Source organism: Neovison vison, chromosome 5 (assembly GCF_020171115.1).
Source record: "Neovison vison isolate M4711 chromosome 5, ASM_NN_V1, whole genome shotgun sequence".
NCBI classification, from domain to species: Eukaryota; Metazoa; Chordata; class Mammalia; order Carnivora; family Mustelidae; genus Neogale; species Neogale vison.
The window spans coordinates 5,126,271-5,152,368 of NC_058095.1; the positions used below are offsets into that span (position 1 = coordinate 5,126,271).

General features: G+C 47.2%; 1 protein-coding gene across 4 annotated transcripts in view; it reads left to right on the top strand.

Annotated features, from left to right (window-relative positions):
- Positions 1–26,098, top strand: part of RNF157 (ring finger protein 157) — an 81,248-nt gene that overhangs the window by 36,801 nt on the left and 18,349 nt on the right. For 3 of the 4 annotated variants that reach the window (XM_044247377.1, XM_044247378.1, XM_044247381.1), the window contains exons 3-10: positions 16,990–17,078; positions 21,242–21,388; positions 21,839–21,956; positions 22,396–22,462; positions 22,741–22,784; positions 23,163–23,210; positions 25,279–25,350; positions 25,854–26,013. In XM_044247377.1, the coding sequence (XP_044103312.1) occupies positions 16,990–17,078; positions 21,242–21,388; positions 21,839–21,956; positions 22,396–22,462; positions 22,741–22,784; positions 23,163–23,210; positions 25,279–25,350; positions 25,854–26,013 (745 nt within the window). Of the gene's footprint in view, positions 1–1,731; positions 1,987–16,989; positions 17,079–21,241; positions 21,389–21,838; positions 21,957–22,395; positions 22,463–22,740; positions 22,785–23,162; positions 23,211–25,278; positions 25,351–25,853; positions 26,014–26,098 lie in introns of those variants that run through there. The other variant, XM_044247379.1, reaches the window with a different exon arrangement.

Genomic DNA, 26,098 nt, shown 5'->3' on the forward strand with positions numbered 1-26,098 from the left:
TCTTTCCCCATCAGGGCCCCAACTTTGTTAACCTGGGCTGAGAGCTCAGCCTTCTTTTTGGGGGTGGCCACTCCTTAAAGTGAGGTCCCGTGCCTGTAAGAGGTGACTGTCTGAAAATTGCCACAGGAGTCTGGCCGCCTGTCGTAGTTGGCCTTAAATTGTTGATTGCTGTATCCGAGGCTGGCTTTTTCCCTTTTCGATGAATGGATGGCTCTTAATGACAGCCGCCCACTTCTACAGTTTTACTGTCTCCATTTCTCTTGTACTTCCTGTACCAGACCCCGTAAACCAGCCTGTGCGTCCCCGGCCCCGTGTCCCACCACCGAGACGCGCCAGGGACCATCTGGGCGGTGGGTCCTCCCCGCCATCTGGCAGGTGGGTAACCTACCCACCTCCCACCCGCGGATACCGGCTTCTCCAGAAACAAACCTGAGACGGAGATCTTTGTGAGAGCTGCTTATTGAAGGAAGGCTCTCCTGGGAATGGGGATAGCAGAAGCCAGATGGGGGCAGGGGAGCAAAAGTGAACAACGAACGATGCGGTCTTGGCAGAAACTCGCTTCAGCCCGGTCCCTTGGGAGCGCTTCGGAGTACAGCTTGTACCGCAGAGTCTCCCGACCTTGAGGCAAGGGGCCTGGCCTTTTGTCTGCCCTGGCCCACGTCTCCCTGGCCGCTGACGGCCCCATGGTGGTATGATGAACGAGAAATCAGCGCCACTTTCCTGGACTAGGAGACTGGTTCGTAATTGCTGGAGAAGGAGCAGCTCTGGGCTGTCTGTGACCAACATTCCCCGCCGCTGGAGAACGGGACAGTGAGGGCCGGCGACAGGTGCGAGAGCATCACTGCACAGCTCGTCCTCACTGCCGTTCTTGCTTGTTTTCTCTCCTTGCTTTTTAATTGAGTAGCACATCCTAGGAGATCATTCTAGATCTGTTTATATAGGGCTGGCTTGTCCTTTTTAAAAATGATACTTGGGTGGGTGCCTGAGTGGCTCAGTGGGTTAAAGCCTCTGCCTTTGGCTCAGGTCATGATCTCAGGGTCCTGGGATCGAGCCCTACGTCAGGCTCTCTGCTCAGCAGGGAGCCTGCTTTCCCCCCCACCCCCGCCTGCCTCTGCCTACTTGTGATTAAATAAGTCTTTTTAAAAAATGATACTTGGGGCATCAGGGTGGCTCAGTTGTTAAGCATCTATCTGCCTTTGACACAGGTCACAATCCCAGAGTCCTGGGATCAAACCCCACATCAGGCTCACTGGTCAGTGGGGAGCCTGCTTCTCCATCCCCCCCTCCCCCTGCTTGTGTTCCCTCTCTCACTGTGTCTCTCTATCAAATAATAAATAAATAAAAATCTTTTTTAAAAGATAAAAGTGATACTTTTTGATGTATAACAGATACACTGAAAAGTAACAGATCCTACACGTACACTTGATTTTCACAAAGCAAACACACCTCTATGACCAGTGTCCAGATCAGGAACTAGAACGTGGCCTGACCCCCAGAAGCTCCCCAGATCCCCCTTCCTATCACAGCCCCTCAGGGTAACCGCTATCCCGTCTTCTCTCCTGATTTGATCTTTAGGTAAGCAGAACCATACACATGTGCCCTTTTACGTCTGGTTCCTTTCACGCGGAACGTTTGTGAGATTTGCTGGTCTCATTGGGTAGAGTGATTGTTTCTTTGTGTCGAGCGGTGCTCCGTGTGTGATATCCCACGGTTCACCCGCACGGTTTGTAGGTTTGTAGCCTTCGGCATGCTGCTGTGTGGAGCTACGGTGAATAGTGCTGCTGAGACCGTCCTGTCGTATGGATCGCGTGGGCCACGTGTATGCGGGCATCTTCCAAGTGTGCCTGGGACTGGCCTTGCCTCAGCTTGGGAGTATGCTGTTGTCAAGACCGCTGAGTAGCTTTCCACCGCAATTACACCAATTTCCCTCCAACCAGCATGGTTCAGAGTCCCCAGTCCCTACTATTTTCCATCTTTTTCATCCTGGTGAGTGTGTAGGATTAATTCTTATTTTCCTAATGATTCATGAGGTCGAGCACGCTTACACATGTTTACTACTGCTCTGTGCAATGCCAGTTCAAATCTTTTCTTCTTTTTTTTCTTTTTTTTAAGATTTTATTTATTTATTTGACAGACAGGCAGAGAAGCAGGCAGAGAGAGAGGAGAGGGGAAGCAGGCTCCCTGAGGAGCAGAGAGCCCGATGCAGGACTCAATCCCAGGACCCTGGGACCATGACCTGAGCTGAAGGCAGAGGCTTAACGTACTGAGCCACCCAGGCGCCCTAGTTCAAATCTTTTCTGTTAGCTTGTTTGGTTTCTCTATTAGCTTATCTGCTTTTTCTTTCTTTATAAGGAACTACTAAGAAAATAGGAGTCCTTTCTGAGATAAATACATTGCAAATGTCTCTTCCCACTCTCTGCTTGCCTTTCACTGTCTCTCTTTCTTTGAACTTATGTGTTTTCATTGAGGTATAACTGACATAGAGCGTTGTGTAAGTTTCAGATGCACAGTGTGGTGATCTGATATATTCATGTATTGCAGTGTGATTGTGGTGTTAGCGAACAGCTTTCTCAGGTCACATAGAGAACCCTAACCCTATCCGAAGCCCAGCATAGCTCCTGAGTGCTTCCTGCAGGATTCAGTAAAACTCCAGTATTTCGCGATGCTCGAATTACTCAATGTGAGGTCAAGCCAGATCTGACAGGAAGAACGTCCTATTGAAACTTCAAGTTTTTAGCTTTTAACAGAATTTTCTTATTCATCTATATTCAGCCCCAGCTACTGTAATTCCTGTTTTCCTTTAACACCAGAAGTGCATCTAACCTGTAAGGAAATCAAGTTCTGTCCTGTGCCGTACCATCATGGAAGAGGAAACTAGGTTGTTGACACAGGGACGATTTAAAATGAGACCTGATACTGTTGTGCTGAAAATAAATTTAAAAAAATAAAAATTAAAAAAATAAAATAAAATGAGGTCTGTTTGGGAACTTGTAAGAGCTGCTCCCATCTCACCAGGATGTATCCTGCTTTCAGGAGAGGGTGTATTGGCATCCCAAGCCCTAGAGAATTTTGTTGCCCTTCGAACCCCCGAGCCTGGCTTCTCCCCTCTTAACATGCAACGGAGCACACAGTGTTGTGTGGGAGCTGACAGAGGCCTTTGGGTGTTTTATGTAAGCATTGTGAAGAATATGTCTTGTTAATCTGGAAAGGGCAAAACTATAGGGCTAGGAAACAGATCCGTGGTTGCCGGGGACTGGGGTGCAGGGAGGGGCTGCCTACAGAAGGACCTGAAGCAACGTTTAGGGGTGATGGAAGTGTTCTGTCCCTTGATTATGATCGTGATGACATGGCTGTATATGTTTGTCAGAATTCAAAGACCTGAACACTAAAAATGGTTAATTTTCTTTTCATGTAAATTAGATCTCAATAAACCTGACTTTTTTTTTTTTAAAGATTTCATTTATTTATTTGACAGAGATAGAGATCACAAGTAGGCAGAGAGACAGGAAGAGAGAGGGGGAAGCAGGTTCCCTGCTGAGTAGAGAGTCCAACGTGGGGCTCTGTCCCAGGACCCTGAGATCATGACCTGAGCCGGAGGCAGAGGCTTAACCCACCGAGCCACCCAGGAGCCCCCAATAAACCTGACTTTTAAAAAAGCGGGGGTCCTGCGTGGCTCAGTGGGTTAAGCCTCGGCCTTTGGCTCAGGTCATGATCCCAGGGTCCTGGGATCAAGCCCCGAGTCGGGTTCTCTGCTCGGCAGGGAGCCTGCCTCCCTTCCTCTCTCTCTGCCTGCCCCTCTGCCTACTTGTGATCTCTGTCTGTCAAATAAATAAATAAATAATCTTTAAAAAATAAGAAGAAAATGGAGAAGTAGGGGGGCCCCCGGGTGGCTCAGTCGGTTAGGCGTTTGCTTTTGGCTCAGGTCATGATCCCAGGGCGACCCAGGATCAAGCCCCGTGTTTGTCTCCCTGCTCAGCAGGAGGTCTGCTTCTCCCTCTGCCCCTCACCCCACTCCCATTTTCTCTCTCTCTCTCAAATAAATAATAAAAATAAAATCTTTAAAAAGAAAGAGAGAAAGGAATCGTGGTTCCTAGACGTGCCAGTGCTGTCTCCAAGGCCTGCTCTCAGCGTCGCTCAGGGAGCCCCTGCCCATGGGCAGGCACCACGGAGAGAGTTGCAGAGCTGGGGTGCACGGGGGTGCTTCGTGGGGTGCAGGGCAGCCTGACCTCTGCATGGGCAACCCTCTGCCGCCATCGGTAACCCCAGTTCCCCAGCAGCGGGTGCGCGTGTCTCCCTGCAGGACACAGGCTGGTTGTGCGGTCCTGTGCTTGGTTTTCCTCGGTGGCTCGTGGTTGGGGTCATGTCGTAGAAGTCCTGGTTGTTAGATCGCCAGGGCCGCAACCTTGCTTCCCTCCCGTTCCACGACAGAGTATCTCCCACTGCGTCTCCCATATCTTCCAGTCATAAGCTGAGAACCTCAAAAGAGCCTTCCAGTCACCGTGGTAGGAATTTCTATGTCTCCCCAAGAGCCTGCTGTCCCGGAGAGGTTGAATTCCGGTAGGGCACGTGGCAGATTTGCAGCAGCTCTCCTGGGTCACAACAAAGTGAGATACATCCTAATGCTGTTTACTCCAAGTGCTTTGGGATTCGCAGATAAGAGAGATTTACCTAATTGCTAATATATCATTCATACGTTCATTTTTCTAAATACGGGCGTCCTTGTTTCATGGGGCTTCATCTTACTGCGGTTTGCAGATGTTGAGTTTTGTTTTTTGGGTTTTTTTAAAATATTTTATTTATTTATTTGACAGAGAGAGACAGCGAGAGAGGGAACACAAGCAGGGGGAGTGGGAGAGGGAGAAGCAGGCTGACCAGGGAGCCCAATGTGGGACTCAATCCCAGGACTCTGGGATCATGACCTGAGCTTAAGGCAGATGCTTAACCACTGAGCCACCCAGGTGCCCCAGATATTGAGGGTTTTTAATTTTTTTGTTTTGTTTTGTTTTTTTACAAATTAAACGTTTATGGCAATCCTGCATTGAGCAAGTTCTAACAGCATTTGTTCCCTTCATGTCCCATTGATTTGACTCACTTTATTACAGGGGGTCTGGCCATGAACCCGCTCAAATCTGAGGTCTTCTTGCATTTGCAACTGTATTACAGGTAGAATTCTCTAAAGAAGACGGTGTTATTGTCAACCTGGTTGGCTCAGTCTGTTGAGCATGGGATTCAGTTTCAGCTCAGGTCATGATCTCAGGGTCCTAACATGAGTCCCACATCGGGCTCTGCACTCCGCATGGAGGCTGTTTGTCCCACTCCCTCTGCTCCTCCCCCTACTGTATCTCTTTCTTTCTTTCTCTCATAAATAAATAAAATCTTTTTGAAAAAAAGAAGATAGTGTTATCACTAATGAAAATCACAAGTGATCACTGATGATCACCAATATTTTCATAGCACTGTATGAACCTTAAAACATTTCTTATTTGATTTTTAATTACCCTCGGAGATAGACGAGGGCTGTAAATTCCATTTTACAGATGAGGAGACTGATAACCCAGAAACGATAAATTACTCCCCCGAGGTCTCACTGATCAGTAAATGCAAGAATCAAGGCCTGAAATGGGGTCTTCTAGCTCCTGGTGTTGCCATCAATTTTTAAATAGTCTCTTTTCCATTCTCTACTCTTAGCTCCTAGTTAAACTCAAGTTTTTTAAAGTTTATTAAAAAACACTTGGTGACGTGTATTTTCTAGTTATTCTGCGAACACTCTTGGTGCTAGCCTGCCACGTAGCCTGAGGGGCAGATAGGATCCCGAGAGCCATCATGGGCCCTTTCTAGGCTCTTCTGAAGACCTCATTGATGTATTCATACCTATTCCGGTCTTCTCCATGTTCTGGTCTAATCACTCTGGGTAATACGAAGACAAGTGCAACATGAATTTTTCCCCTCAAGTTTATAATCTCACAGGAAGATCAAACACATGCACACACACGGGGAGGACGTGGCACACGCGTTGTACAGTTTCGCAGAAGCTCTGAGAAAGGAACTTTATGACATAAGTTTGCTGACTTGGAAAGTGCCTCTAAAACACTTGAACTTGTGGTTTGTTGGTTAGTGCCATTTCTTAACAAACCAGCACACAGAAATCTGCTGTGGTATTCGGCAGTGAAACTAAAGCATCTGTGTTGTAGGAATTTCCTCGAAATTTCTTTGAAACCTACTGGAGCTCAGGGTACACTCTCACCCCGCTTCCTGTTGTCGTCGGACACGCTGCCTTACGGGAAACTATGCTTACTGCTGTTGCATTTCAAAGAAAAATTTGGTTAGTTTTTTTCAGATTTTAAAGAGGTGCATGGTGGCCTTAATTTATAATGAAACTCTTCTACAAATTCTATAAAAGTCCAAGATTCCTGAATCCAATAACAGTTTGCTACATGTTCAGACTAGCGTCCCCAAGAAGCACCCTTTTTGCCACCTGTAAGACGGCCTTGCCGGGCCCATCAGGTCAGATGCAGCCTCAGCCATCACAGAAGTCAGTCTTTAGAAGGCAGCACTGATTCATGAGCTTTGCGTAAAGGTTGCTATCATACAAGAAGAGAACGTAGTCCCTAGCCGTTTTTCTGTTTATTCACAGTTAAATGCTGGAAACACCATGAGTGTATATCCTCAGCTAACCGGTACCTTAACATATGTTTAGAGAAAAGAGCAGAGCACACGGGTGGCCTGAGCCCTTCACAGAAGTAATGATAATAATAAGAACCCATGGGCAGAGGTGACGGTCTACAAAGTTATTTCATAATTAATAGCTAAGCCATTGTCTCCCGGCCTCTAACCTTCCCAGATGCTGGGGCTGGGGCCCAGGAGTCCCATTTCCCCACGACCCGCAGTGCTGCCAGGCTCCGCCAACGGGGGGTGCTGGAAGGGTCGGGGAGCAGAAGGGTCCCCCTCAGAAATCGAATAGGATCTGTGCCAAATTGGTAGATTGCTTTGGGTAATATGGACATTGTACCACTATTAATTCTTCCAATCCACGAGCGTGGAACATTTGTCTTCCCAATGGTCTGTGTCATCTTCAGTTTCTCTCTATCAACTATACTTAAAAAGGAGAAGAGAAATTCTGAGTCCCAGGTTCATCTGGTGTCTGAGATCAGATAACCTCCACCTCTCCCCCAGCCTGGAGGGGAGGGAGCTGCTTCCTGAGGTCACTCTCTGTCAGCTCAGTGTCCCCTTCTTGTGTTGTGTTGGTTTTTTTTTTTCGTTCTCTAATGCCCATTGAACCAGTGCGTTATCTTAAATTCTGTTAAAATAACTGGTATGGTTTCTATTTTCTAACTGGACCTTGATTAATAGAGCCCTTAATCTCACAAATTGTGAGGTACGAATAGGAAGCACATATTACTGCTAAGGAAGTGGGGACTTACAGTGATTTGTCGGAAATTATATGACCAGTAGTGCAAGAGCCAAGACCTACACCTTCTACTGTGAGGTCCTCTGCTTGCCAGCGCATCTTAGCATTTCTCTTGCTGAATAACCTCTTACACAGCCCTGGTCCGTTTAGCCAAACTAAAAATTAGCATGGGTGCGTTACTACTTTTTTTTAAAAAACTCCAGACTTTACTCAGCTTTCTTTTCACAAAGAAACCCAAACAAAAAAAAAGGGGGGGGGGAGGAATCAACTACTACAGACTTCATTAGGACCACACTAGTTTTCCCACTCATGTCTCTCTTTCCAATCCAGGATTCCACATCACCTCCTTGTCCCATCTCCTTTCATCTGGGGCAGTTTCCTGGTTTTTCCTTATTTTTCATGACCTTGACAATTCTGAGATGAACTGGTTAGGTATTTTGTAGGACTTCCCTTGGTTTGGGTTTTTGGGTGTTTTCTCGTGATCACACCAGGGCTACAGATTTGGGGGAAGACTCCAGGTGGTAAGTGCTCTGATCGCCTCAGAGGTACGTGATAGCCCGGCTCAGTACTGCTGATGGTGACCTTGGTCACTTGGTCAAGGTGGTGTCTGTCAGGTTTACCCACTATATATCTTTCCTTTTCCATAATTCATTTGTTAGAAGCCAGTCACTAAATCCTTGCTGAACTTTTGACTTCCCACTTAATTAGGGAGCTATGCTTTCTTAACAGGTTATTAACTAATGCTTAAAGAATCTTTGTATTAATGGTCAAGAATTACAAACCTAGGAGTCAGATTAGCGATGTTAGGAGATGTGACTGTATAATGCTTCTTGGGGAATTATTATCCATTGTACCATCTTTTGTCTTGTACCATGTTGAAACGTGGAACTTGGCTATTTTTAGTCTCAGAAAGCTTATGGTTAATGCCAGGACACCTATTTATTCTGGATGAACTGGAATCACCCCGCCAGGCCCTGAAAGGCGATCAGAAGCTCAGGGTCTTGATAGCTCGGGGGAAATCAGTAAAAAGAGGAAGAGCCCTAGAGACACAGTTGCTGAGAAGAGGGAAAATTGGAGATTTTAAAGGATGTAGCTGACGGAGTGGAGATTCGCAAGAATGGGCTGAGAGGGGACAGGTGACAGACATGGAGAGAAGCGGAGATCTCAAGTAGGAGGCCAAGGAAGGGATGGGGTTGCAACACAGAATGAGAGGGAAGCCAGTGACAAAAGTCGACCTTGGAGCTGGAGTGCATTTTGTCTCTGAGATTTACCTTCTGTATCCAGCCTATAAAGGTTATAGTTCTAGCTGCTAGATCTCGCTTAAATGAGCTAAGGCTTTTGTACGAGCCAAGTTAGGTAGTTCAGTTGGGTTATATAACCTTGGGTATTCACTGCTGTTAAAGCTGGCTGAAGAAGAGTCAGAGCTCTCAAAACTTCTAGAAGTTTAGCAGGGCAGAGTGGAGCAAATGTCACCTTGTTAAATTAGCTGCAGAATCCGGATCATAATATTAATAACTTAGAAATTAAAGTTACCCAGACATACGCCATAGGTTTTTATTATATGCTTATTATATGGGGTTTCCAAATCTCATGGTTAGCTGAAGAAAATAAGGGTTACTTATTTTATTGTTACTCAGGAGGGTTACTGACTCAGAGTAACCGCTTTCTTCCTAGGGCTGTATCGGCAAATCGGTAGCCTCACCAAACTCACCAGGCCTCACCAGGGCTGAGAACCTGACACTGATTGGCTTGTAAACGTACCTAGTTCTGCATTTCATACTGTTGTCCTTTTTCTCAAGCCAGAGCGTATTTTCTCTCCAGGAATATGAGAGGAGACGTGACAACTCTTATAATTAATCTTAGACCTTATTTACGTCATGTTAGAGTCAGTATATTTCAGTGGGAGCACAGAAGGACCCTCTAACTTGAAGACCAGCTTACAGTTTTTTGTTTTTGAAATAAGGAATGAAGAAGCCTTTGTTCCTCTTGCCCATCTTAGTAATTGGCCTGTTGAAAAATGACTGGAAAACTAACACTCAGTGACATTCATACACTTCTTTGGGGACAGAAAAAAAAAATATGTGTGCTTATGTTTTTTTAAAATACCTATTTCGACTAATACCGGTGCTTGTCTCTCTGGGCACATTCTTTATATATCCATTGTACCTGGCTATTTTTAGTCTCAGAAAGAGACTCTGTTTCTGAGAGAGCTCTCTCACTTAAAAGTGGATTCTTACTTGTGAGCTAGGTTATGAGTCTTTCGACCAGATGAAATCTGGAAGTCAGGCGTTCAGAATGGAGTGCTTGTCTGAAAGGAGTCGTTTCTCTGACCATTAGTCATTATTTACCAACTTGCCAGAGGGAAAAGATGACTGTGCCACTTTAATAAAAGCACTTCTATTTTCCCTTTTAGAAGGGGGAAAATTATAACCCCCCCTTAAAATTCTCTGGTGTCAAGCAAAATCCTTTCTATCTAAAAACAGCTCATCTTCAGAAAGGTACTTTTATTTTAGAAGCACAGAATGAGTGGGTTGGGCTTTATCTGGGTCCTGTTGGTGGGGGGGGGCGGAGTGTCTTGGCGAGAGCTTTCTATCAGTGGGGAACTGAAAGTCAAGTAGGTTTCAGTTGTCACCAAAGCAGTACACAGCAATGGTCATTGACCCAGATCTGTGTGATTTTATGGTGGGTGCTTTATTCTGCAGTGGATTTTTCATGCTTTTTTTAAATCACCTATTAGGGTGATGGGAGAGGATTGGTTAATTAAGAATAATCTCATCATAGGGTGTAAATATTTTAGAAAAGGTCAACATTAGATGTGATGTCACATCGCCATGACATTGGTCCTGTGGGCTTCCTGCCAGAGGACCTTGCGGAGGAGTTAACAGACTATAAATAGACTGCCTTCTTGGATTGATTCCTTTGGTAACCAAACCTGGACGCCGAGCATCTTTGTGTTAAGGTCATCTTGTGACACCCTCTTAGTTTCTCCCTCCCACCTTTGATATACGTCAGAGGAGTGTCTTGCATGTTGTCAGCTTTGTGATCACTGGTCTTTCTACACTGGTGATTGACTCCCCATGAGGATTGGATGAGAAATCAGTGAAAAGGGGTTTTACTGCTGTAAATATAGCGCATTTGACGTTCTGGTCTACAGCAGGCACAATACAGTCTGTCTCAGGGCTGCAGCTGGTTAAATAGGCAAATTTGTATTCATTTCACAGCGTTCAAGCCAAGACTAAACTGTTCTCCCCTGACGCTGATTTAAGAAAATGTTCTAAAGCATCACCAGTCTAAAAATACCCACTGGTAAGTCTTGGACACACTACACATCTGAGAAGAGGGGAAGTAGAGAAAACTGAGAAAATAAGCAGACACCAAATGAAGAGGAAGTGAAATTTAAGTATAAAAGCCCTATAATCTATAAAAGAAAGCATTCATGTAGTGCTGTAAATGAGTTATTCATACGACCCCAGATGTTGGTTTCCATAGTAACTATTATTTGATTCTTTGGCACAAATATTACATATCTGCTAATATATAAAATGAGTACTTTTCTATTTTAATTATAGATTGTCTAACATGATCTCCTTTCTCTTTGGAAGCAGGGTTTTGGCATTTGGAGCATTTTCTTTCCAAAATAAAAACTGAATTAGTGCATTTTAATTTGTTTTTCTCCTCCACCCTTCCCTCCCCCCATTTTTCGGCCTTTTTTCCTATTAAGATTCCTTTCAAGGAATGTTCATGGCATCATTGTTTATGATAGTGAAAACTAGAAACAGATCAAGTGTTTATTAGTGAAAGATTAGTGAGTACATAACGGTAAGAAGTAGACTTCTCTAAAAACAACCCGGGCTCTTTGGAGACACAGTCAGTTCCAGGTATGGAGAAAAACATGAGATTAACCTGGAATATCTTGTGGCCCTAGAAAGTAAGGACGTGCTCTCAAAATGATGGAGGCATTGCAAAGGACAGAGTAGCCAACTGAAGGAGCCCCCAGTGGCCATATCTGGGCTGCCATGTGTATATGACCCGGCCTGAAGCCAATAGAAAATGTTAGCAAATTATGTGTTTTTTTAAAAAGATTTTATTTGCTTATTTGACAGAGAGAGAGTACAAGTAGGCAGAATGGCAGGCAGAGGGAGAGGGAGAATGAAGGCTCTTCAAGGAGCAGGGAGCCTGATGCGGGGCTCGATCCCAGGACTCTGGGATCATAAGCTGAGCCAAAGGCAGTTCCTTAACCGACTGAGCCACCCAGGTGCCCCGAATTATGTTTTTATTAAAAAAAAAATTTTTATTGAAGTTAGTTATTTTTCTGAATGACTGTAGTCCTTTTTATAGACTACTGGGAATTGCCCAATAATTTACAGCCAAAATAAGATACTTTATAACCTCATAGGCATTGTGATCATATTTTCTACAACAAAATCTGAGTGCATCTATTGGGGTGGTTTAACAAAACATCTGAAATTAGAATGGTTTAAAAAATCTAGGACGGGGTACCTGGGTGGCTCAGTAGGTTAAGTGTCTGCCTTCGGCTCAGGTCATGATGCCAGGGTCTTGGGATCAGGCTCCGCATCAGGCTCTCTGCTCGATGGGAAGCTTGCTTCTCCCTGTCCCTCTACCTGATGCTCCCCCGGCTCACTCACTCTCTCTCTCTCTCTCTCTCTGACAAATAAATAAATAAATTCCTTTTTTTTTTAATCTAGGGTACATGGTTGATACATGTGCACACACACACACTCGTTCAGCCGCTCACCTCCCATTCAGTCTAAATGTGCAGTTCCTCATTTGGCCACTAGGTGGCACTTGGCCAGTGTCACGCAAGCGTAACAGGAAACGGATGAACACTGGGATAAAAGGCCGAAGAGGAACTTACTTGCTCAGTGTTCAGGCAGAACCTGGATGGGCAGTCCTCTGGGGCCCTTTGAAAGAATGCATTTGGCTGAGCCTGTACTATACTCCTGTCCTGGACTTGAGGTGTTCAGGATTTAAATGATTCTGAGACTTGGGCTAATTTTAGTACAGACACAGCAGGCCAGTCCTGGGAGGGTGATGGCCCAGATACAAGCTGTCGCAGCTCAGGGCCCCTACAGACAGAACCAAGAGAGGGGGCCTGTGCCCTCACCGGATCCCAGCGGCGGCGCAGAACTCAGGGCAAAGTGCGGGTGTTGAATGGATGGGTACGCATCTTTGTTCTTTAAACAGAGTTTCGCGGAGAAACCACTGTCTTCTAGAAATATCTATCAGTACCACGCTTTTGAGCAGCTCGGCAGGAGGTGAGCCACGGCCGTGTCTGCTGCTGTCAGTGCTCTCTGGCACCAGTGTACCCTGAACGTACGTTCGCGTCTTCTGCCTGTGCTCTTAGATCTTACAAACGAAAGGCTTTTGTCCTGCTGTGCTCCAAGAAGGCTTTTCTCTAAGACCTTAGATACTCCAGTTAAAATGCGAAAGGAGTACAGTATTAGGTATGCTTTTGTCTGAACTGCCGGCTAAGCGTAAGGATGTAATCCGGAGTTATGACTGGCTTCCAGAACCTGAACAGGATTTGCTATCTTTTGCAGTGAGTGTTTAAGTGTCAGGCTCTCTGCGCTGTGCTCAGGCTCCGGGAGAACTCGCGGGATCAGAGCAGCGTCCCCTGCACGAGCTGAGGCAGCTGCCATGGTGGAAAGCCATGACTTTGGAGTCAATTCCCGGTTCTGGGTTCCAGTCCTGACGCTGCCACTCATTAGCCCCGGATCTCCAGTAATTACACAAATCTTTAGAATCCAGTTTTTTTGTCTGAAAAATGAGGATGTCCGTCCTGACATTCTTCGTTTATCTAATCAACCAACCCATTTTCGAGCTGCTCGAGGACCTGACAGTCTGGTGTGCGCGGCAAACATGTCTCTTAGTGTTGAACATATTCAATAAGAATGTATTTCTTAAATTTATTTTTATTCTTAAAAAGATTTTATTTATTTATTTGAGAGAGGGTGCACACGGCAGGGGCAGAGGGAGAAGAAGAAGCAGACTCCCTCGCTGAGCAGGGAGCTCGACATGGGGCTTGATCCCAGGACCCTGCAATCGTGACCTGATCCGAAGGCAGATGCTTCACTAACTGGGCCACTCAGGCACCCCAAAGAAGAATGTATTTAATCTGAAGGTTGTGGGGTGCCTGGGTGGCTCAGTGGGTTGAGCCTCTGCCTTCGGCTCTGGTCATGATCTCGGGGTCCTGGGATCGAGCCCCGCATCGGGCTCTCTGCCAGCGGGGAGCCTGCTTCCCCCACTCTCTCTGCCTGCCTCTCTGCCTACTTGTGATCTCTGTCAAATAAATAAATCTTTAAAAAAAATTAAAAAAAAAAAGAAACTGGAGGTGGAGGGTGGTGATGGTAGCAAGGCCTGTAAATACATTGCAGGCCGCGGAACTGTGTCCTTAACATGCTGAAGGTGAATATGTTATGGGTATTTTATCACAGTTAAAGTAAGATGAAGAAGTACGTACCTAAAGAACCCAGCCTGATCCTGACACGTCATCGATACTCAGTAAGCATCCGCCCAGTTAGAGAATGAGTGGTAACAAGGAAGGACCAAACAGAGTTTTTTTTCCCAGATACAAGTACCCCCAACACAACTAGGCCAGTCAGGGGGAAGAAATGGCCTTTTCGATCTTGTACAAAACATGCCACCCCCAGGCCCACGGGTGGAGGAAGACTGCCAGGCCTTGTGTAAGGTCAATGCTGACTTCTTGCCTCAAGCTCAAGATGGCCTTATGGAGTGCCTTCCCGTTTCTCAGACACCGTTCTGTGCTACAGAAACTGAACAGCCTCATGAAGGATATCTACATGGAGTTTCTGGAATTCTGTTTCACTTTTCAGTAATGAACACAGGCTTTAGGTAAAGCCTATTCCTTGGGCACAAGGAATAAAGTTTGATCTGCTCGGAGACCAGTAGACCAGACCTTCAAGGTCCAGTACATTTCTGACGAGAACGGAAGCTCCAGGATTATTCCAAGTAGAAGACGGAGAATTCTCATCTTTCTTTTTCCCTTTCCTTTTGTTTTTCTTTTTTGGGGGGCGGGGAAGGGTAAAGAATGAAAGAAGAATCATCTTTTCTTTTTTTTAAACTCAGGTAGGATTTATGGGTAACTCCCAAGTACCTGTGTAAATGAGTATGATTAACTTTGCTACTCCAGAAAAAAATTTTAATCCCAAAGTCATTTATTTTGGCTTTAGAATAGACTAGCATTTGTGTCGGATTTTCTTGCCTAATTACTTTTTGCTTAAGCTTATTTGAAAATTGTTTTAAATTCCTTTAGTGTGACAGCCTAGGAAAGTAGGGGGAGGGGAAGACGGGTCACAGATAGGATCTGAACTAGAAATCGCAGCTTTCCTATAGAAAAGCCTCCTCATATGCTGCCAGTGGGAGAGCAACATCGGAATCAGCTTTCTGGAGAACAATTTGGCAAAATATTTTTTAAAGTCTTAAAAATATGCTTACTCTTTGATCCAGTAATTCCACTTCTAGGAATTTGTCCTGAGGAAGTAATCAAACAAGCACGCAGAAATGGAGGAACAAGGCACTCACCACAACATCTGTACCGGCAAAAAAAGAAGAAAACAAGTGTAAAGCCAATGGAAAACATTGAATACTATGAAACTGATTAAATAAAAGATGTCCCTTTCTCCAATGCAGTAATAATGTTGTCTGATTATAGACTCTTGAAACATTTACCACATCTTTCTAAGTGAAAACAATAAAACAGTGGGCACTGTTTGAAACTGTGCCTAGACACAGAGGAGGGTAGGTGAGTAGATGGACGGACGTGAGGACAGACGCCTGTCTGCAGAGACACATCCTACAGAGTTAACCTTAGTGTTGCCAAGTGGTGAAATTGTAGCCGATTTTATATTTTTTGTGTTTTTCAAACTTTCTGCTTGAACTTGTATTACTTTGTAATTAGGAAAATGAACAGTCCTAATATTTTTTTTTTATTTGTTAGAGAGAGAGAGAGATACAGAGCACAAGCACAGGCAGACAGAGTGGCAGGCTAGAGGCAGAGGGAGAAGCAGGCTCCCTGCCGAGCAAGGAGCCCGATGTGGGACTCGATCCCAGGACGCTGGGATCATGACCCGAGCCGAAGGCAGCCGCTTAACCAACTGAGCCACCCAGGCGTCCCTGAACAGTCCTAATATTTTAAAAGAATATACGTGTAGTGTATCAATGAATAAGGTCAGTATTGCTGTATAATACCCGCAAAGTGGGTGACCGAAACACGCATAACGGAGACTAAATGTGTTTACTTCAGCGTCTCATTCATGCAAGTGAATTACCAACAATCATACTGAACACATAAAATCAGATGTACCTTAGGTTAAATTATGTTTCCCAAGAAAAAGAACCACATTCAGCAAAAATCTGTGAAGGTACAGTTAGGGGATCACGTGGGTGTCCTATTTCTGGAATCAGATTCTGATTCCAGAAATAGGACACCCACATTATAGGACCTCCTAGGAGGTAGGAATACTACAGAACTAGGAAAACTACAGTTTCGCCAAGCTACAAAGACTGGCCAGTGGGTTTTCTCGGAATTTTGTGTAAAAAATGTTTATTGTCCAGGGCACCTGGGTGGCTCAGTTGGTTAAGCCTCTGCCTTCAGCTCAGATCATGGTCTTGGGGTCCTGGGATCGAGTCCCACATCGGGCTCTCTGCTCGGTGGAGAGCCTGCTTCCCCCTCTCTCTGCCTGCCTCTCTGCCTGCTTGTGATCTCTGTCTGTCAAATAAATAAATAAAATATTAAAATAAATAAATAAAAATAAAATAAAAAATTTTAAAAATGTTTATGGTCCAGATAACACTAGAACAATACTGACAGTGTTTAAAAATCATTCTTAATTGTCTGAAAGCAAACCCCACTTAAGTCTTGTACTGTGTCCCCCTCTGTATCTCAATTTCATCATCCACAACTCCCCATCCCAATGGGGAAAGAGTGAAAGTGTAAGGTAAATGACAGACAATCATAAACCTTTGATGACCCCAAAATAGCTCTTGGCTCCCATTTTCAAGAACTCTGCTTTATATAACCAGCTGCGGGGAAAATTTGTTCTTCACTGTTTGCAGCCTCGGCTCTGTACACACGATGGGGTTCTCTTTTATTTGCAGTTCCTAAATGCCCAAGACACCATGTGGCTTCACGGAAGGAAAGAACCTTGCAGGTCTGGCTCCCTGTTGTCTCAGGTCAGATGGAAAAGCCTTTTGTGATTAACTCGGCCACAGTGTGTCCTTTGGTATTTGGAACTTCAGTAGGAGTTTTTATTAGCTATCCACATTTTGAATGCTGACTCAAATAAGCTGCCTACAGTGGAAAAAGCAGATAAACCTAGGCCTTTTGACGCCAAACCGAATCCCTGTTCGCCCACTGGCCGTGACCTTGAGCAAGTTCACTTAACACGTCGGGTCTCCGTGTCATCGCTTAATTAGGAGAGTTGTACCTTCCTATCTCACCTTGAAAGGCGGTTCTTTGTCAGCCCTGAAGCTTTGTGCCAGTGGGGGACAGTTACCCATCTCTCTAAACACACTGCCTTCTCCCACTTTGTTTCTGACAGTTTCCTTACGCTGCCCCACCTCCCCAAGAGCCTGTAAAGACCCTGAGAAGCCTGGTCAACATCCGGAAGGACACACTGAGACTCGTAAAGTAAGTTCCCCGGGGCGGGGGGGCTCACCCAGGTTCTAGGTGCAGCACAGCCAACTCCCCCCAGAGACTTAGGAAGCAATTTCTGCAGAGTCTGATCCCCCTAGGGCTTAGGAACGTGAACCCCTCCCCCGGCAGTGACCGAGCAGTCCCCGTCCACGGAGATTAGGTCTCCCCGCATTCAGATTGTTCAGAACTTGGCGTCTGTGTTTGTGGAGGACTTGTTCCTTTCCTGGAAGCAGACCTTATTATCCTTGTTTTAGAATTTTTTTTTTAAATTATTGAGGGAAAAACTGAATTTTGCAGCTGCTTCAGCAAGACTAGGGGCAAATGGGATATTTGAGGTTGGAATATAAAATCCTTGTTTTACTGCTTACATTTACTCGTCATCTCCTGTGTCCTCCCTCTGAGGAACTCGTAGTGCTGATTGGTTACATCGTCATCAATATTAATTCTCATCAACATTTGCCTTCTCTGCCATCCCTAAGACAGTGTAATTTTGACACTGTTGCTCCGAGTAGCAGGCCAGTCTGCTGAGGCTCTTTCTGGTCCCCTGGGAAGACAGATTTGGTAAGGGCAAATCACGGGTCCCAGATTTCTCTAAATGAACAAGGAAGATGTCAGTCCTGTTAGTATTAGGAAGTTTATTCCTCTCAGATAATTGTTTTAATATAACTTCACGAAGGTATAACTCACATGCTGTACCATTCGCCCTTTGAAGTGTACAGTCCAGTGGTTTTTAGTATATTCAGAGTTGTGCGATCATCACTACTGTTGAATTTTAGAGCAGAAGAGACCCTGAGCTCACTGGGGGTGAGTCCACATGTCCCCCGAAACCCTCTTCCGGACCTGAGCAACAGCTAATTTACTGTCTGTCCTTCGATCTTCATTTTTATATTTCATTTGTCCCTGAAGTTTTGACTGCTTCCCCATCTATTCCCCCAGCCCTGGAGTCCGCCCTGGGGACCAGGCAGCCGTGGAGGGAGGTGCTCCGCCGGGGAGCTGCCCGCAGCTGGGCCTCGCCCTCCCTGGGGCCCTTCGCCCTCCCTCGGGGGGCCCCGCGGCAGCAGAATGGATTGAGGCTCCCGAGGCCAGACTGCACCTTGTTTCTCTCTCATCACACGTGGCTGCGGCTCAAGGGCCGGGGCTCCAGCAAGTGCCGTGCTGGGAGGCCCTAGCTGAACCCGCCTGCCTGGAAGCCGAAGACCAGCCGCTTCCCAGCTCTTCCCAGCTGCCCGCGAGCACCGCGGTCACACTCGTCCTCCAGCTTCGGGCTTCCCACCGGTAGAGACTGTACCGTACTTCACCTTTCATGGCTGTTGTCAAGGTTCAACAAGATAACGGGAGAGAAAACACCTGCTATTCAATAACAGACTGAAGAGTGTTCTTGCTCTTTTTTTCTGAGATTACGGGAATAGGGTAGATTCTGAGTCACAGACTTCCAGGGAAAGATGGACGATTGAACATCTTTTGCTTCCAGTCAAAACCCGCCAGTAAGAGCATTGTTTAAAAGGATTAATCCAGAAGGACTGGGGGAATGGGAAAGGAACACCAGCAGTGTGGTGTAGGGACGAGAACAAAGGCAAGTGTTAAATAACTTAGCAGGCCGCGGAGAGGAGAATCCTGAGTGAGCAGAAGGAAAAGCTGATAATCACCCACTTAAACTGTTACCCCCAAGGGCTCAGGAACTGGCAGTACCAGGAGCTCCGGACGCTGAGGTGGAAGGCGAAAATGAAGGCGAGTGGTGGGAAGCCTGCCGAAGGGGCCGTCCGATCCCCTCCCTTAGGTTGCACAGCCAGAGCTTCCCTCCCCACACCCTGGCCGAAGGCCGGCAGACGATTCTCAGTGGAAAAGTTAAAACACAGACTCCGGACTCAGGGGACCCCGGCACAGCTAAAGTTGAGCTCAGCACTAAAAATGGGGGTTAAGTGAATTTAGGAACACTGGATGTTGAACCCTCCAGCCTGCCCCCCTCACATCTTCTGCCCCCAGACCCTTGTCCAAAGAGAGGAACACTGTCTCTGAGGAGTAGGACCCTCCCGGACAGGAAGACCAAAGAGAATGGCTTTGGAGATTCTTCCAAAGACCCAGATCGGGCCCTGGGGAAGCCCAGGGTCTCCAAACCACACCATGTACTCAGAGTTCCAATCAGTGGTCTTTTTTTTTTTTTTTTTAAGATTTTATTTATTTAGGGGCGCCTGGGTGGCTCAGTGGGTTGAGCCGCTGCCTTCGGCTTGGGTCATGATCTCAGGGTCCTGGGATTGAGCCCCGCATCAGGCTCTCTGCTCAGCGGGGAGCCTGCTTCCCTCTCTCTCTCTCTGCCTGCCTCTCCGTTTACTTGTGATTTCTCTCTGTCAAATAAATAAATAAAATCTTTAAAAAAAAAAAGATTTTATTTATTTATTTGACAGAACATAAGCAGTGGGAGAGGCAGAGGGAGAGGGAGAAGTTGGTTGGCTCCCCGCTGATCAGGGAACCTGACGTGGGGCTCTATCCCAAGACCCCAAGGTCGTGACCTAAGCCAACGGCAGATGCTTAACTAACTGACCCACCCAGGCGCCTCTGGGGTTTTAAATGTCTTAAATAGGAGCAGACAACCAAAGATTCTTAGATGCATAGGAATGCCTATAATATGAAAGACAGAGGCAGAACAAACCAACAGGGGAAAAAAAAAAAAAAAAAGACTTGGAAATTAAAAACGTAATAGCCGAAATGAAAAAGCCAATGGAACAGAAGAGGAAAAGTCAAAACAGTCCAGAAAGTGGGGCCAAAAGGTTGAGATACAGAAAAGAGGAAAGATACAAAGAATAGAGGTCCCACATGTAACTAATGGTTCTGGAAAGAGAAGAGAGAATATAGAAGGAAGGAGATCATCATTAACGACGGAATAAGTTAAGAAAACTTCCCAAAACCCGAGGGCCTGAGTTTCCAAATGGCAGGGACCCCTGGAGCGCCCAGCCCAGTGCGTGGTAAGGCAGAGATCGTACATCAGAGGAAAACAGGATCAGCGACTGGAATGGCTTCTTCTTGGGAGCAACGCCAGAAGCTGAGAGATAATGCGCCAGTGCTCCAAATGTCTTTTTTAGAAGTATTTATACCCTAGAATTCCTTATTCAACCAGACTTTCAGTGTGACTGTAGAGTAAAATCTCTCGAAGAGTTTATCCCTCCAGCACATCCTTTTCCAGGAGGCTAGTGGAAGAGGAGCCCGGCCGCAGGGCAGGTGTACCCGGAGGAAGAAGGCAGGAGATGTGGGAAAGACGTGGCGGGCCCACCCAGGGTCATGGGGGAGGCTGATTCTGAGAGGCTGTGTGCAGGCTCAGAGGGCCTGGGGTCCAGAGAGCATCTTGAGAAGACAAAATGCACGGAGCGCTTGGTGCTTTTGAACGTGGAGAGACGTAACCAGCCAGCAGAGGACGAGGGTGTGGGTGAGTGGAAAGGACACAGGACACTGAGCCACTGAAGTAGGAAATGAGCCCAGACTCCAAGAAAAACTGGCGCAGGAAAAGACAATCAGCGACGACTCTGTGGCTAAGCTGATCATGTTAATATAAACCCAGCAATGCAGACACAAAGGTGCTGAGCTCCCGGAATCGTGATGTACACACTTGGGGGCAGGGGGCGTACTCCTCTGGGGCCGCTTGAGGGAAGAGAAAGAAATCCTGGCTCCCGTGGTAGGAGGTCCACGGATAACACCTGAAACTGAAGTCAAGAATCACACAAGCACGTTCTGTAGGAACACACGGTGAATGCCAAAACGGTCAGCTGGAAGAGGTAGAGATGGCCTCTGAAAAGGAGGAGGGGGAGGGTGGGGCTGCTGCTTTTGTGACAAGCCTTGTGGAAACTATGGGAGTAGAAACTTTGATTACAGTCAAAACAAAACAAAAGGGGGTCTGGCCAATGCCCAAGTGTTCACGGTAGCACTATGAAGTATCAGACACCACCGAAATGCCCCCCGTAGTGGTCTTGAGGAACTCAGCCGTCGTTCGGAATGAAGACGTGGGCGTGAAGTCTATGACCATGGAGAGAAGCTCATAATGTAGTACCTGTGCGTGTCTGTGTGTGTCTCTCTGTGTGTCTGTGTGTGTCTCTGTGTGTGTGTGTGTGTGTGTATTTAAAAATACTGATTTGCTCTCCCCAAAGTGCTGAGTCTTTGTGCTTTCCCAGGTGTGCGGAGGAAGTGAAGACCGCCGGAGAAGAGGCCGGCAGGGCTAAGGTCCACTACAACGTGGAGTTCACCTTCGACACGGACGCCCGGGTGGCCATCACCATCTACTATCAAGCCACGGAAGAGTTCCAGAATGGGATTGCCAGGTGAGAACGAGAGACCAGGTGAGCCGCGCCCTCCCCAGACGGGCGAGGGTCCACGTCTTCCCCACTCGCCCATGGAAGAAAATCTTCTTCTACCACGAGGTGAAATCTGGCTCCTGAATTTGGGTTTTCTTCTCCAGAGCCCCCTCCTTTTCACCTTTTCCCTTCAAACTGTGCCATCGTGTGCCGTGGCAAGGGGCAGCGGAACCTTTTATGTCGTCAAGATGCTATTAAACATCCATTAAGCTGCCTTTTTGGGGATGGTGCATTGAATGGATGAGTTTAGCGGCATGATCGAGCAGGAGCAAAGGAAACAGACAATGAAGGAAATATTTTCTGTCCTATCCTTTTCGGTCCCTAGAGCCTGTTGATGTTGAGACCAGGCACGCGTGGGACAGAGGAACTGGTCCCTCCGTCTGGGCTAGATACTGACTTTCGCTCTTTGCTCAACAGCTACATCCCCAAAGACAACAGCCTGCAGTCGGAGACGGTGCACTACAAGCGCGGGGTCTGCCAGCAGTTCTGTCTGCCCTCCCACACCGTGGACCCCTCCGAGTGGGCAGAGGAGGAGGTGAGTGGCTCTGGGACCAGGCAGCAGGCTGCTGGGCGGAGGCGCAGGAACAGGGACCTAGGGCCTCATCTGGACTACAGCCGGCAGGTCCCCTGTCCTACATGCTCGGAGACCACACTGTCCTTCAGCTCTGTGACTCCTTCACACCCTTAAGATAGACCCAATGTCCTTAACTTTTCTGTTCCAAAGGAGCCCATTCACCTCAGATGCTTGGAGAAAGCCAGGAACCTGCAAGGAACCTGCGAAGCTAGAGGGTGTCATAGCCACAAGGCTTTAGAAAGAGACAGGGGCCTTCCACGGGACAGACTCAGGTGGTCACGAGGTTGAGGAACGGGAGCACAGATGACTTAATGCCTCTTGATGACGTCTCCCTCCCTGATGGATACTGTGTCATCTCAACATGTTAAGTCCTTTTTTCTTTCCTTTTCTTTCCCGTTAGCTTGGCTTTGATCTGGACCGAGAAGTTTACCCTTTAGTGGTCCACGCCGTGGTGGATGAAGGAGACGGTACGGGCACTTTTTATCTTCTTCCGCTGTACACGCTGCCCTTTGGTGGTGCACGAATCACAGGCCCTCTCCGTGGGGCCCGGGCAGGCGGTCCCTGGGTCCCTGGGTCCTCTGGCGGACGAGAGCAGCATGGATTACAGAATGTGCCCCTTCTCACAGCCCGGAGCAGCGGTTCGCCGGGCACAGGGAATCGGGGAAGTTAGAAGGTAGAAGGCCAGCGAGGTGTGTTGTGCTTTTTTCCTCATCCATGTGCCTTTATTTATTTATTTATTTTTCAGAGTATTTTGGCCATTGCCATGTACTGCTGGGCACTTTCGAAAAGGTGAGTAACTTTACGGGACCTCCCTTTATTACGTTTAACTGGCTTTCGCGTGGGGTCTCGGGCAGCCCTGTTTGCTGCTGCCTGAGTTGCAGCAGGATGGGTCTGGCTCAGAGGCTGTGGTCAAGCCAAAGGAGCCTCACACCGGGGCTGCCCTTGGGTTTGGTGCCAGCCCTGCTACCAACTCGCCGCGTGGCCTGCAGCTCTGAGCCCTCGGTTTCCTCTTCTTAAAATGGAAAGGTCACACTGGATACTTGGAAGGCCCTGCGGGTGTGAGGGAAGCGTCTGTAATCCCACACGTGTACACTCGAGGGCAGCAACCAAGAACACCTGTGCCTTCTCGCCCTCCTTCCGGGTCATAACGGTCCTCTTTCCTTCCAGCACACAGATGGAACTTTCTGCGTCAAGCCCCTCAAACAGAAACAAGTGGTAAGCACTGGACAGCCAGGGCTCTTGGTGTCCCCACACCCTTCTTTCTTTTGATCACTTTCTCTTTTTTTCTCTTTTGCTAAGCACCCTTCTTTCTCTCCCACCGCCCCCCCCCCCTTTTTCTAATCAAAGAAAAGTGAAAAAGGGAGTACTTTTGTGTGTTAGAAACTCCTTGGGTGGCCTGAAAGGAATACTGATTTGGGGTGTCTTTATTGTTCCAGAATTGTTAGTGTTGAGGCGGCCATTATCCGAGCAAAGGACTTAAGAAATGAAAGGACAAGATTTGTCTCTTGACATTAGGTTTCGGGAGAGTTCCTTTTATTTAAAATGCCAGGGTGAGAAACATTCCAAGCTGAAGGATCAAGTGTTGGGGTCCAGTTCAGAGCCAGTTAGGGCCCTTGGCTTAATTCATCCCAGCACTGCTTTTCTAAATCCCAAGTTTACTGGCCATCTGCCCCCTTCCCAGAATGACCAGCAAGTTATGTGTATGTCTGCTCCTAACCCCCACTGGGTCCCAGCACTTTTTTTTTTCCCCCACTTTTGCCCAAGTGGAAGCAGAGTCAGTGAGGAGGGGAGAATGGGGTCAGGGGCATTGGCAGAACCCCCTGCAGGTGGGTGATAAAGGTCTGAATTCTGTATTGTTCATTCTTGGGGGTTAAGTGTTCTCCCTTCTTCATGAGGTCAATAGCAGTCAGTAACACCTGAATATAAATTTGTTGATAATATTCTTTCCAATATAATCGATCAGTAAGTTGAAACAAGTTTTGAAAGGCAGAGGAGAAAACAGATCCTGAGCCCAGGATACTGCCTAGGAAGGCCAAGCCTTGGTGAGTTGGCTCATGGGGAGGCCTTGTTCTCCAGGATGCCTAGAAAGGCTAGGGTAACTGAAGGTAAATGATTTGTCTATTTTCCCTTTTTTTTTAAAGATTTTATTTATTTATTTGACAGAGATCACAATTAGGCAGAGAGACAGGCAGGCAGAGAGAGAGAGAGAGAGGAGGAAACAGGCTCCCCACTGAGCAGAGAGCCTGATATGGGGCTCGATCCCAGGACCCTGAGACCATGACCTGAGCTGAAGGCAGAGGCTTAACCCACTGAGCCACCCAGGTGCCCTGACGTTGAGGTTTTAAGGGTTAGGGCCAAGAAGGCCCTAACCTTGGCCATGCGGGTGGTAGGGTGGCTTGTGCAGGTGGAGGGTCTCAGTTGTCTCCCCTTCAAGATCCTACTGTCTTTCTGTCTCTCTTCTCATGTTTTCCCTTCCACTCCTCCCCTTGCCTGTTTCTCCTCTTTCTTTCTCTGTTCCATTCTTTAATAATAAAAATAACAAAATTTTTAAAGATTTGTTTCTTGGGGCGCATGGGTGGCTCAGTGGGTTAAAGCTTCTGCCTTCAGCTCAGGTCATGATCCCAGGGTCCTGGGATCGAGCCCCACATCGGGCTCTCTGCTCAGCGGGGAGCCTGCTTCCTCCTCTCTCTCTGCCTGCCTCTCTGCCTACTTGTGATCTCTGTCTGTCAAATAAATAAATAAAATCTTTAAAAAAAAAAAAAAAAAGGATTCATTTCTTTCCAGAGCACCAGGGTGGCTCAGTTGGTTAAGCGTCCAACTCTTGAGAGGTCTCTGATCAGGTGCTTACCTGACTGCGCCACCCAGACGCCCCCCAATCCCTTTATTTTTGAAATGTCCACACTTCATGTCTGTTACATAGCCAACACTTTAATTTTGATGCATAGGCTCCATCCTTTTGCTAGTCTCTGCCCTTCTTAACTCTGCTTTCCTGTCTGTGACCTTGAGCTGCGGTACCCGAATTAGTGATGCATTCGTGAATTTTGTGCTCCCTCTTGGGCAGAATGGTGGGTGGATTAAACATTTGATTTTCGTTTCCCTGTCAGAGGGAAAACGTAAGTAAATAAGAGCACCCTTTACTTGTCTAGGCCTTTGATTTTTTTCATTGTGAGTCAGTAGCCCTGGTTACCAGCCCCTGGTTACCTCAACCCCTGGTTGAGGGACGAGTTCCCACTTTCTCTCCGTCCAATCAACCTACCCTTGAACTTTGCTGTTTGCTCTTCAGGTAGATGGGGTCAGCTACCTCCTTCAGGAGATCTATGGAATCGAAAACAAGTACAACACACAGGATTCTAAGGCAGGTTCTACCCCAAATTCTGAATGTGCTTTTCCTGGGAGGCGGAGGGAGAAACGCTTTGGTGAAACTCCGATCCAGGGAGTCGGTGTGCTGAACTCTGGAATCAGTTTGGCCCGAGGAGGGGATTTTCTTCCTCATTCCAGATGCTTATGCTTATATCGCTCTGGAAATGAAAAGCTTCGGCAGGTTTGGATGAGTTCCCCTGCAGAACCCCGGCCGCTCATTACCCTTGCAGTGTTCCTGCCTGGCCTCCCCCGCCCTTCCCTGTGTGGTCTCCTTACGCCGCTGCCCGGACGGACGGTCTGATCCCCTAGGACAGCTTGAGAGAAGCAGCTCCCAGAATAAGGGAAACCCAGTATGCGAATGCACATGCTCAAGTCCAAAGTAAATGTAGGATATGGTTCTCGCCCCTCGTCTCCGCTCTTCAGGCAAGCTGCTTGCAAGGAACAGAGAGGACACGAATGTCTTTGTGTCACTGGCTCCGTTTCTATCTCTCGGGACAGGTGGCTGAGGACGAAGTAAGCGATAACAGTGCTGAGTGTGTGGTGTGCCTCTCAGATGTCCGGGATACCCTGATTCTGCCCTGTCGTCACCTCTGCTTGTGTAACACGTGTGCCGACACCCTGCGCTACCAAGCCAACAACTGTCCCATCTGCCGCCTGCGTGAGTCCCAGAGCCCTAGGCCGAGACCGGCCGGGAGGGTCTGCAAACTGCCCGCCCCCCCCGGGAGTGGGGGGACTGTGGTATC